This window comes from Xiphophorus maculatus, chromosome 2 (assembly GCF_002775205.1).
Source record: "Xiphophorus maculatus strain JP 163 A chromosome 2, X_maculatus-5.0-male, whole genome shotgun sequence".
In the NCBI taxonomy this organism is placed as follows: domain Eukaryota; kingdom Metazoa; phylum Chordata; class Actinopteri; order Cyprinodontiformes; family Poeciliidae; genus Xiphophorus; species Xiphophorus maculatus.
In genome coordinates this window covers 7,550,692-7,563,508 of record NC_036444.1, presented here as the reverse complement: position 1 = coordinate 7,563,508, position 12,817 = coordinate 7,550,692, and the positions used below count along the sequence as shown (strand labels likewise).

Sequence of the window (12,817 nt, the reverse complement as noted above, 5' to 3'; positions counted from 1 at the left end):
TCTTCCTGATGTCCTCAGATGTCTCCTTTCCTCTCGGCATTGTTAATCTGGTCTTTATGCCTTGATACAACAGTGGTTTGGTTGGTTTCCTCTCCCTTTTAACCAAGTGCACCTCAAAACTTTTCCCGAGGATGTCTCATTTGATTGGTCTGCTTAATTGATTACTCGAGCACTCACATGTGTTTTACCTGAGTCTTTTACCTGATTGTCTTTACCAGTGCAGCTGTGGTTTATTTACTTTTGCAGATGCTCTGATTCCATGTTTCATTTAGTCTGCTTGCAATTCACACATTTCCCACAAAACAAGCAAATGTTTGTTTTGAACAAATGAACATAAACATAAAATCACCTAACTACTAACTAAGTTTAAAATTACCTAACTACGTAACACGAACACGTTTTAAATGACCTAACTACTAACTAAGTTTAAAATGAGCTAACTACGTAACACGAACATGTTTTAAATGACCTAACTACTAAGTTTAAAAAAGAACTAACTACGTAACACGAACATGTTTTAAATGACCTAACTACTAAGTTTAAAAAAGAACTAACTACGTAACACGAACATGTTTTAAATGACCTAACTACTAAGTTTAAAAAAGAACTAACTACGTAACATGAACAAGTATAAAATGACCTAACTACTAACTAAGTATAAAAAGACCTAACTGCTTAACACGAACAAGTATAAAATGACCTAACTACTAACTAAGTTTAACATGAACTAACTACGTAACACGAACAAGTATAAAATGACCTAACTACTAACTAAGTTTAACATGAACTAACTACGTAACACGAACAAGTATAAAATGACCTAACTTCTAACTAAGTTTAAAATGACCTAATGACTTCATTAGGTTCAGAGGTTTCTGGTTTCTCTGGTATGTTCTCTGGAGCAACCCTAGATGAATGTTTCCGAGCAAATTTGATGAAAAATCTCTTTATCTTCCCTGTCAGACCTTTGCGTTTTGACTTTGGCTCAGCAGTTTGATTTGTCATCTCTATTTCAACGTCTGCGAGCTCTTTAGGCTGAACTGGGACGTCAACAGCTACTTTTTTGGATTCCTCATTGGATGCACGCAGTCTAACCATGAGGTCCTTTATGATCGAGATGGTTTCCTCAACCATATATCTGACTATGGATATACAAGGTGTCTGCTCGACATGATTCGTTGGAGTATCATCCGAGCCCAAGCTGTGGTAAATTCTATCCAGCAGATACTTCACAGTGAGCCGGTTTAAATTCACTGTGTGTTCGGTATGGTAGTCTCCATCGACGTCCATGATTTCAGCAAATGTCTCTGGAACTTTGTTGCCCACGACTGCCTCCAAGCCCTCAATGGTGAATTTCTGCTTGTGGAGATTTTCCAGAACATTGGATGTAAATATGTCCAAAATATCTCCAAAAATCTCTCCCAGAGTGGAGGTGGTGCTGGGTGCTGGATTTCCAGCTGCCAGTTTCAACCACTCCTCTGGGGTCATGTTGATAAAGAGGCGGTCGACCACCGCCTCCAATGCTTCGACCGTAATGGTCTCAGTGGATGGAGAACTCCTTCTATTGGCCATGGCTGTTGTAGGTTTTTCAAGTTTGAGGAACAAAAACAGATCTGGGCTCTGCGACCAACAAGTGCAAAGTGACGGTTAGAGAAAAAGAACTAGCAAATAAAGACCCTGATATATGACGTTCATCTACACGTCATAGGGATCAAAGTCTTATGTCGTCACGTAATAAGTCACTTTGCTTCAGCAGCCACTGCGCATGCCGCCTTCAGACTACTATTTAACTATTTAAATTATTAACAGTTGGGCTAATTAAATAATTTACAACCCGCAGCCACCGCAGATCGCCTCTCTTCACCCGGCGCCAACTTTTTCATTGTCTTTATTTTCTTTTGGTTGTGACCAAAATAGGAATAAATTATTTTTATTTGTGCTTTGCACGCTAAATATGAATTGCTGTTTATTGGTTTTCATGAAAACTTATGTTTTAGGAAAACCCTGATCTGGTGTCGTTATTGTTCACCATGTTCGTCTCATTTAGAGGGACTCTGCTTATCTCACTGGGAGCTGATCATAAAACCGCTTCATTATCGCTATTAATATCCGATGTTTGGGGAATTTTCTCCCTCATTTATAGTCATTACGGCTCATTCAGACAGTGGTATCTTTTTAGAATAGAAATCTATAAACTCAGCGAAAGTAGCACATCTTGCTTTCACAATAGGATGTGTTAATCTGGACCTTTCTCAACATGGACTGTTTTGTTTTTTTGTCTTATTCTGCGAACAGTTTATTCAAGGAAGTGATCAGTCAGAGATATTGCACAGTGCACTTAACTAATATTTGGGGTTTCAATTTTCCTTTTGTTAAAAACATCCAATATTTTTGTTAATAACAGGAAATGTTAAAGCTAAACCTAATATACAGGCACTGTTTTTTAAAAAAAGTCACCTTCTACTGTTGGCGCAGCCCTATTATGAAATGAAAAGCTTCATATAGCGCATTGTGGATTTCAGCGATTGTCATGTAAACAGAGGGTTCCAGAAATCAGTACACCTTTCTTCCAGATTCTTTCGAAGACTCATATTGTGAAACAAACTCAAAATAAGACCTCTGGTCTCTGAATTATTATTTTTTTAACTTGGGAACATAAACATTGAACAAAACAAAGCGTGGAGTTCCGCCTAGGGAAATAACTTTTGACAATGTCAGAAAAAAAGTGACCGCAAGCTGACTTCATCAGCCATTCAGCGATGAAAACTATGATTGGTTAAAATGCAACTTTGTTCAATTCTCATTGGTCAAGGTTCTTTTCCGGCTAAAATGTGATTGGTCAAGCTGTTCATCCTGTATCCTCCCTCTTGGTTAAACAAACAGAACATGTGAAATAATAACAATCGCCCAAAGTTTACTACGTATTTATTAATTTCCTCCGATCTAGCTTATTTAAAAGCTGCTAAGAACTTTCAGTGTTAAGGAATTTGCGTGTCGCTTTCTAAACTATGTTCATTTTTAATCGCTAGCTGAGGACATCTGCTGTGCAATAACAAAACTAACTGGTAAAGGTTTAGTACTTTAAGTTCGTCGTGCGAAAGGGGAATGCTTTGAATTTTAGAGTCTGTTATTGCAAAAGAAACGTGCAAGCTGTTTCGTGAACGGCAACATTTAAATTCAGAGTTAAGCTTTTGCGTTCCCGGTCACAGCTCTGGACAAGCATGTTCCCGTTAGACTCGCCCTGGAACATCTCCTTCGCAGGCTGCGGCTTCCTGGGGATCTACCACATCGGTGTGGCCAGCTGTCTGCAGGAGCAGGCTCCTTTCCTGGTGCAGAATGCCAGACACATCTATGGAGCCTCTGCTGGGGCCCTCACCGCCACTGCTTTGGTCACTGGAGTGTGTCTCGGTATGTACCGGTTGTTGTCTGTGTGCACCTGCATAGGATGGAGAGACTATGGCATCCAGTTTCAATTGTTAGTTGCAATAGTTGCATGGATTGTAACATTAAACCGGCACAAAATAATTAGAATGTAACCTATTTTAATATTACTTTTAGTTTCAGCTCAAATAAAATCTTTCTTCTTGTCACCTTAAATCATCATAAGTGTTTTAAGAATAAAGATTGTGGGAGTTATTTGAGTTGAGTAGAGTTTGACTTCATTGAACATAGTGTAATAAAAGAATGAACAAAGTTTTATATAAAGAAAAGAAAACAAGAACAGTAGTAAAGTTTGCTTACACGCTCAAATAAGTTTTTATAATTTTTTCAATGCACTGTAAAATATTAATCTTCTACAACAGTTATTTTCTGTGAAAGTCAGGCTGTTAACAAAACCAAAGTAGTAATTAAAAAGCACATAGTTTGCTTCATCCCGTAATGCAATGTCACTGTTTAACTCCACAGCAAATTTCAATGCAATTAAGCTGGCACAAGGTTTTACAAAGTAATCACTGCCATTTGTTGGTTAACTCTAAATGAACAATATATATTTATTATTAACTTATTTCTTTGGACCAACATTTTTTTTTTGCTTATGTTGTTCAAGTTGGCTTAGATTGAGACCATAAACCTACAGCATTTACCACAGCAAGTAGATGTAGCATTTTAGTGTCTCTAAGGTAAAATAAATATAATAAAAAATGCAAAGTAACGTAATGTAATGTTAAGCTATCAAAATAAACTCTCTTATTTTTAATTGGATATATTACTTAAGTTACCTATGGTAACTAGTTTCCTCTCTTGAAGTGAGTTGGTACAGCTCAGGTAGAAACTGGCTCAAATTAAATTCAGCCCTCTTTAGAAAAGAGGAAAACTTAAAAACATTTACCTTAGCGTAACTTTGTTCATACTAATAATCATTATTAAGATAATCAACTGACATTATTCACATTCATACATTTATTCAAACAATACAAGTAATTTATTATAAGTGTAAGTTTTGCTTGTTTGGGAAAGTAAACTTAAAAGAGTCAAGACAAGTTTCCCCAAATGGCCTGAACTTGAACTTGACTGGGTTTTATGTTAGGTTAAAGTAATATCAAACAAAATGATTAGTTTTTTCTGATGAGTTTTTTTATGAAATATCTCACCTAAATAACTGTATCTAAAAGGTATCTTAGTGTCTATATATTAACTATTCAGTTTAAAAACAATGCTAATTGTTGTTATTCATTGTACCTTAATATTGTCATTCTGGGGGGTTGTTATTTATAGCTTTTTCTATCTCCAGGTTCTGCTCAACAATTCCCATGATCCTACATGAATACATAAAGAGAATCCTATCTTTTGTTTAGATCATCTCAGAATAATACATATTGGGTGCTACATTTACATTGAATTCTTTGTAAAGCTGTACAAAGATTCTTATTTGTCTATATAATTTCAAATACTTTACTCCAGTCTAATAGTTTACACTCACTAAAGCAATAAATGTCTAACCCTGATGTTTGGCTGTGATCCACATGATTGTGAACCGTCGTTCCTGTAATTAACTGCAGGAGATTCTGGGGCAAGCATAATTGAAGTCGCCAAAGAGGCAAGGAAGCGGTTCCTCGGACCCATGCACCCCTCCTTTAATCTGGTGAAGATTGTCCGTCATGTCCTGAAGCGGACTCTGCCCGTCGATAGCCCCCATCGGGCCAACGGGCGACTGGGAATCTCTCTGACCCGTGTGGCAGATGGAGAAAACGTCCTGGTGTCTCACTTCAACAATAAGGAGGAGCTGATTCAGGTATATACTAAATAACATTAAGACTAGACACTTTTTACAACTACTCCCAGAGTTGCCTATTCTCACTCGTCTGGAGTGAAGCAAGTAAAGTTCCTCTAATTCTCACACTCTTACTCTGCCCAGACAAATACACTCCAAAAAGGGCTCAAGTATCTAACTTGCAATTATTTGGTTTTTTATTAGGCATGTGTCTGCAGTGCCTACATCCCAGTGTATTGTGGCCTTATTCCTCCCACACTTCAAGGAGTGGTGAGTAAATTCTCTGTTCCTTTTCCTGTTGTTGCCATTCTTCTGTTTTCAGACTAATTACGGTAAGTTGAATTTAACTGTGATTTGGGAAGATTTACATTAAAACTGATTCTTCTGATGTGATATAAGAACAGTCTGTCTTTTTTCTAACTCAAAGTGGTTTACTTCGTTCTGTTTTGTCTTTGTTGCTTTTGGCACATTTTCTTTTTCTGTCACCGTTGGGGCCCTCCATTCCTTCAGGATGTGTTTGTTCCTAGTGGCACATGTGTGTAAACAGTGGTTATAAAATTCCACTAGCGTTAGTGTTTGTCTGAAATTTTACTCTCAGGGGGGAGGTTGGAAAGTCTCCTTTTTCCTCTTTTCTGTTTTGTTCGGCATGTTTCTAGTGCAAAGGTTTTTTTCTGAGAAATATCACTGAGTGATGCCAGCAGTACCGCCCTCCCACTGTGAACTTTGTGACGGGTTTTTCGAAGTTTAACACTGTATTAGAGAAAGGGTGTGTGTGTGTGTCTGTGTTTGGATTGAGGAAAACATAGAGAGTGGCAGAGCCAAAATGTGGTCAGGTGGCCTCACATGTGATTTGATGTTTCCTTAGTGCCCTCTTGTGACTTAAATCCTGATGTCACAGTCTCTTTACATACGCACACACACTGTATGTGTGTGTAAAAAGACTAACCAGTGGTTTAGTTTTCCTTCTCACAAATGTACACTGACGATAAAGAAAATAGTTGTGCAATAATGTATGGGTTTGCACCGCAGGATTTCACAGAATACTACAATTTTGAAAAACACCCCGAAGAAAAAAACGGATTTGTGTGTATATGGTTGGGATCAGCTAATCTACTGGCATTAGCATAAATTATAGTTAACAAGCAACTTCTGACAAATTCTGACAGATTTAGAGTTGCAAATGATCCAACTCTGCGTGTCTGAGCCAAATTCTGACTCTTAAAAACCTTCTAATATATGCTGTGATGACGACGATAAATTTATTCTCATGCTTGGTTCCAGTTCTTAAATGCAGCTCTGCAGAATACAAGAGTACCCTCCAGAAGAAGAAATTAGCTAAAAAACAACAACATGAGAATAAAGAGCTTAATAATAATAATAATAATAATAATAAATTAACAGCTATGATCAGTTGCTTTGTGGTTCATATAATGTTACTAAAGGGATGTTGTTTGCATGGAACCCTGTGAATTAAAAAAAAATCTAATCAAGATTAATAACAAAAATTACAAACAAATAGAAAATTTAAGATGTTGTTCTGTAGGGGAGAATTTATCTAAAGTTTATTTGATTGATTTCATTTAAATGTCTGGTTGGTAGCTTTGACATTTCATAATCTTTGATAAAAACCTGCCCTTATCAATACAGAGGATATGAGTTCACTATTATCGCATCCTGTTTATTTCCTGCGCTGTGGATGAAGGCCCCCTCAGTTCCGTTTGTGGAAACTTTGTGCATTCATTGATCTGGCTCTGTTTACTCTGCTGCTATTTATCTTTTACCATTCAGCGATATGTTGACGGGGGAATCTCCAACAACCTGCCGCAGTACGAGCTGAAGAACACCATCACGGTCTCCCCCTTTTCCGGAGAGAGTGACATCTGCCCTCGAGACACTTCCACCAACATCCACGAGCTACGTTTCACCAACACAAGCATCCAGTTCACCCTCCCCAACCTATACAGAGTCTCTAGGGCGCTTTTCCCACCAGATCCAATGGTAGGCCTTTCTCTAATAAAGTGTTCATACCCCTAGAGTTTTTTCACATTTTGTAATGCTAAAACTTTGATATTTGTGATCGTGATCGTGCAAGTGCAAGGCAATTGGAGAAAAATCATTTTTATGATTTTCTTTTAATTAATGTGTCTTGTTCTAATCTTCTAATGTTTTGATTTGTGTTTTATGGACCATATTTGTTTCTGTCTAATTGTTTTACTGATTGTAGCATTTTGAGATTTCTGTAAATTTATTTATCGTGTTTACTAAGAATCCCAATTAGTCTCTACAGTAGTAGAGACTGTTCCTCCTGGGGTCCACACACCACAAACATTACAATAAAATCATACTTTTGCAAAAATGACAAAGACAAGACATAATGAAATATCTGAGGACACAAACAAAATCAAAACAGAAAATTCGCCTCAACAATTTAAACATTTTACAAACATTACAAAAGGTAATGTTAAAACCCACAAACAACAGCATGTAAGATGGAGTGATCACACTGGACTACTTTGACACATAAAAGATAAACATAAATGTGTGTTTGAATGCAGGTTATGAAGTCCATGTGCAAGCAGGGATATAAAGATGCTTTGCACTTTTTAAAGAGAAACGGTAAGACTTGCTTTATTCTGTGAACAGCCTCAAAGCTCCTTTGAATAAATCTGGCTATAAACTAGCATTATTGATTTCTTGTTTTTGTCTCATGACCACAAATGTTTAGGTTGTACACAGCGTGTCGGTCCTGATACATTATCAAAACTCATGCTTCCTTTTACCATGTCAGCAAATCAATCAGCTGTTTTTTTCTTGTGATAAGCTCGAATTACTCACCGTAGTTATTTAAGTACACACCAGCAGTGAAATGTATATTTGGCTGTTAAAAACACCTTTACCAGAGATATTATATATTTTTTAATAGAATATATTGATGAATCAGTAAGGTTTATATCTGTTTTGTGTGAAATTCAGGATTGCTTAATTATACCGGGCCTCAAACAGACAAAGCATTGCTGGCCAACAGAGAAGAACATAAGGCTTGTGATGAAGGGAGGGCTGAGAAAAACAACGAGGCAGAAGAGAAGCCACAGGTGGAGGCAAAAGTGGTGCTTCATGCCAGCTCCTCACTAGATGAGCATATCATCGAGTATCTTCCACCTGCCGTGCACAAAGGTAAGATTTCACTCAACCTGACAGTGTATCATATTTATTATATCTATTTGCAGTTTGTGTGAAAGTCTCCAGTAGTCTTCGTTTTGTTTTGTTCTTCTTTTCTGCTTCATTAACATCAGACTTTTTTAAGGTTTAAAACTATTCTTAAACATGTTTTCTTAAGTCTTTTTCTTAAGTTTTTATTGCAGCTATTGTAAAAACACATTTCCAGTAAAGTTTATGTATCCGACTGCTGACCCTGAATATTTTTGTTTGCTTGCTTCTTTTGGTACTTAATATGCTTCTTGGTACTTTTTGACATATCTGGTGCCTGTCAATTTTTTAAATCAACAAATTAGCTCTTTTCAGCTTTTGTAATACATGCCTTTTGTAGATGGAAAAACATTTTATTTCCTTTATAGTTACCAACTGGACAAGGAGCCCATATACACATCAAAACTGGTTCTGTACGCCCAGTATAAAGTTTTCTAATGATTCTACCCAAAAGAAAACTATCGTAAATGCTGCTAAAAATGTGTAGGCTATGCTTGAAAGTCTCTGCAAAGAGTGAACTCTACCAGTTCTGCCAAGACGACATGAGGTCAAGCTGAGACTTGCTTATATTCAGTGTGTATTATTAAGCTGGTGTAAAATGAAAAAGAATTCACAAGAAATTTATCCAATTATGCACCCAAGTATTTATTTATTTTTAAAATTAAATTGTGTTGTCTGTCCACTTTGAGAAAAGAATATTTCAAATGCATTATTAAAACCGTAAAGTTAACAGCGGTGGCAAACTATATTCACGAAGCGTGACAGAATAAATTATATTCACTAAATTGAGCATGTGTTTAGTAACATAACTTCCTGTGAAATCGTGTGAAATTCTTTAACTTCTGCATGTTTGGCGCCCCCTGCAGCTCTACTGGAGGCCTGCCTGGAGAGGAGGAGCCTGGTGCAGTCTCTGGGCAATCTGCTCCCTGTCAGGATGGCATCAGCCATGATGCTCCCCTACACTCTCCCTCTGGAGTCTGCTGTGTCCTTGACTCTCAGGTGATGTGTGACGTCATCACATCACACCCCATTCCTACTGTTTCTGATAATGTTGCACGTGTCTGATTGTATGTTTCATAACAGAAGCCATTTTTCAGGAAACAATGTTTTTAAAGTATTGAAACTGCGTAGATTTGAAGTTTATTTCATCCACGTTTTTGTGCAGGCATTATTTTCACCCCTTATGAAAATTGGTAAAAGGCTGCAAGAATAACTTCCGTTTTGTAATGTAGAGGCTTAGTATCACACTGAATACTTAGAAAAATGCAACTATTAACTGAAGTATTCTTGTTTATTGTCACAGCTGCAACATTTATTGGTACCTGTAGCAATATCAGTTTACTCTCTTTTTACAGTTTCACAGTTTTTATGAACTTATTAATTAGTAATCCTTGAGTTACTATTCCTCTGACACAGGGGCCCTTTTCTCTCATCTCAAAATTTAAAAGACAGTGGAACATCTCATTCACAATTTGCAAATGTGTGTTCAGGTGATAGGCTAAAATAAAAATGTTAATTCCATACATTTGTCCATATTTAAACTCATATTAGCAATTACTATGTTTAAAACAATTGGAACTGGCACAAGCAAGGTTGGATGAAGACCTGAGCTTTTCTTGAAACCATAAACAGTGAGGACTGCATAAAAATGGCATCTCTTCATCACCAGGTCTCTTAACTTAACTTTATTTTAAGACTTTTGTGCAAACTTTACCAGGTGCACCATTTTGATAGTTGAGGGCAATGTTTATCGCTGTTACTGGGGATGCTATGTTGTGCACCGACTGATGATGATGATGTCTTCCATGTGCAGGCTTCTGGAGTGGCTTCCAGATGTGCAGGAGGATGTGGGCTGGATCCGAGAGCAGATACTGAAAATCCTGCAACGTCTTCTGCGTCAGGCTTCCAGAAACTTTTCACAGCACGTATCTGCCAGGTAGTTCATAAAACCGACAGTTACAGTCACAGCTTAATGTTGCATAACATGTCAGGCAAGACTGTACACACCTGACTGACAGAGGCTGCTCTCTGCAGCATTTGATCTTGGCAGGATTTTAGCTTTGTAAGGCTTGCAGAAGCATATCATTTTAGCCGTTTGAGGGTGGCAGGAATTCAAAGTGACTGATATGTCAACAATCAGAGCTAATTTGAGCTAATTTTTCATTTGCAATCTTTTCTAATAGGCTGTTCTGCCACCTGGAGCTTTACCATTACAAGTCCCTCCCATCCAAGCCCAGCTCCAGCAACCTATTTCCCGCCTGGATGAACAACAGCGGCTCTTCAATGCAGGACGTGTTCGACCGGTACAAGAACCGGCTGTTGTCTGGAGTTCTCTGCATCGACATGGACCTGCAAGGCTCCTTCAAAACCGGACAGATCCCACCAGAGACCAGCCGCGTGGCCAGCTTTTTCCAACAAGACTTTGCAGAACGCAAAGGTTATTTTAATCCTCAAGGTGGCAAACCTGCTAAACCTCTGAGCAGATCTAAAAGCTTTTGGTAGGCTTCAGCTGTGATCACAATCCTGATCCAGGAATAGTGAAAAACAAAAATAAGGCTGAATTTTTACACTAGGATATGTTAAAGTTGCAATGTCAATATTGCATTTGAAATGCAGTCAGCTACTTTGTGTAGTGTTTGGAAGTAGTGATATAGTACTTTGAAAAAGAATTCATACTTCCCTTAAGTTTACACCAACACAAAGTTGTGCATAATTGTGAAATGGAAGAAAAATTTATGGTTTTCACTTTTTTCTCCAATCAAAAATACGAGAATAGCATGTGTTTGTAATCAGCCCTGCTGGAGCCACGTCTCACTGCATGTACACCTGGAAGCGTTTCGTGATATGTCTCTGACAGCGTTAGATATTCAGAGACTGACAACCTCAGTCAGAATGGATGGAAAAGGAACGTGAAAAGCAAGTCTTTCTTCAGATTGTCTTTCCTCAGATTCTCAACCAAATTTAGACCTGGACTTTGACTGGGCCTTTCCGATACATAAATATGTTTGAGTTTCAGGTCTAATACATCGTCTAACATGTTTTCTTCAAGGATAGCCCAGTTTTATAACTTATGACCTGCTTTCTTATCCTGGTGGAAGAGAAGCATCTCCACATCATGGTACTGCAATGTTTCACTGTCTGGATGATGTGTTCAGGGTTATCGGCAGTGTTAGTTCTCTGCCACACAGTGTTTTTTTTGTTTTGGTTTGTTTCAAATGCATGCGGCATGCCACATGCCACACTTTTCAGATATTTAACTGTAAATAATCTCCAAAACCATGCATCCATTTTCTTTCACTTCACAGTTATGGTCAACTGTTTCATTTTCCACTTAAAATTCCAAAAACTACAGCGAGGTGTAAGGCGTGGCAAAAATCTACAAAACTTCAAGAACCATAAATAGTTTTTAAGGCACAGGCACATTTACTGGGTGTTCGACATTTTTGAACCAGTGTCTGAGTCAGAAATAAGCCATTAGCTACAAGCATTCAGAGAGTATTACATCAACAGAAGCACACTTAAAATTTGCACAGTTAGTCAGTCATGCAGAAACTTGAATTACAGGATGTTACAAAGATTTAGCACAGTAAAATAAAAAAAGTGTTGATGGTTTTAGTGGAAGGCAGTCAGCCACAAAGTGAAGCAGCATTTTCCTGCCTGCAATTACTTTTGGCTCGCAGGAAGCACTGGACAAAACGGAAAACATTAGAGTTGGTTTGTTAAAAGCAGTTACTCCATTTGCATGATGCCATTTCCAATGCACTATGTTTAAAGAAAGCTTACTTTGTTTTTAACAAATGTACTAATGTAAATGGCTAAAACAAACTGATGTGTATGCAGTACATGAAAGTACTGTAGTGGTCATGTATATTTCCAATCATAGTTTTTATGATTTTTCATTGTTGTTTTTTTCCACTGCTTCTCACTTTAGTTAATTATTTTAAAATATGTTTGGTGTTTTGTTCAGTGTCAATCATTTTTTTCAGAACTGCACATTTTCTACTTATTAAGTAACTAAGCTCTTTAAGTACTCGTCATGTACAGTGTGTTTCATTTTAATAGAGCATTTGATTTGCTAAAAACTTACATGTTATTTGCCAAGTCAATGTAATGTGCTGAAATTGTCACCAGGTGTCCTCATGTTTAGAATTTGTGATCATAAAATAAACTGGTACTCCCCATGATTAACTACAGCATATAACTACAACTCTGTTAAACAACAACAGAAAAACTTCCATCTTATGACAAGACAAACAGGAGCAGCAGTAGGCATATGCTGCAAACCACCCAAGTTCAATTATAAACTACAGAGGATTTTTCACTGTTTGTGGTTTGTGGCATAAACTGTAACTGTAATGACAATGAAGTAGAAAATTACAAAAATGTCAAGTAGTAAAA

General features: G+C 37.4%; 1 protein-coding gene across 1 annotated transcript; it reads left to right on the top strand.

The window, feature by feature from the left end:
- Positions 1–2,883: 2,883 nt before the first annotated feature.
- LOC102228835 (patatin-like phospholipase domain-containing protein 2) lies at positions 2,884–12,612 on the top strand. Its single transcript, XM_005806976.2, has 9 exons — positions 2,884–3,408; positions 5,001–5,233; positions 5,417–5,482; positions 7,001–7,210; positions 7,768–7,828; positions 8,186–8,386; positions 9,286–9,418; positions 10,233–10,355; positions 10,603–12,612. The coding sequence occupies exons 1-9, from the start codon at positions 3,222–3,224 to the stop codon at positions 10,919–10,921; spliced, it is 1,533 nt and encodes a 510-aa protein (XP_005807033.1). The 5' UTR covers positions 2,884–3,221; the 3' UTR covers positions 10,922–12,612.
- Positions 12,613–12,817: the final 205 nt, after the last annotated feature.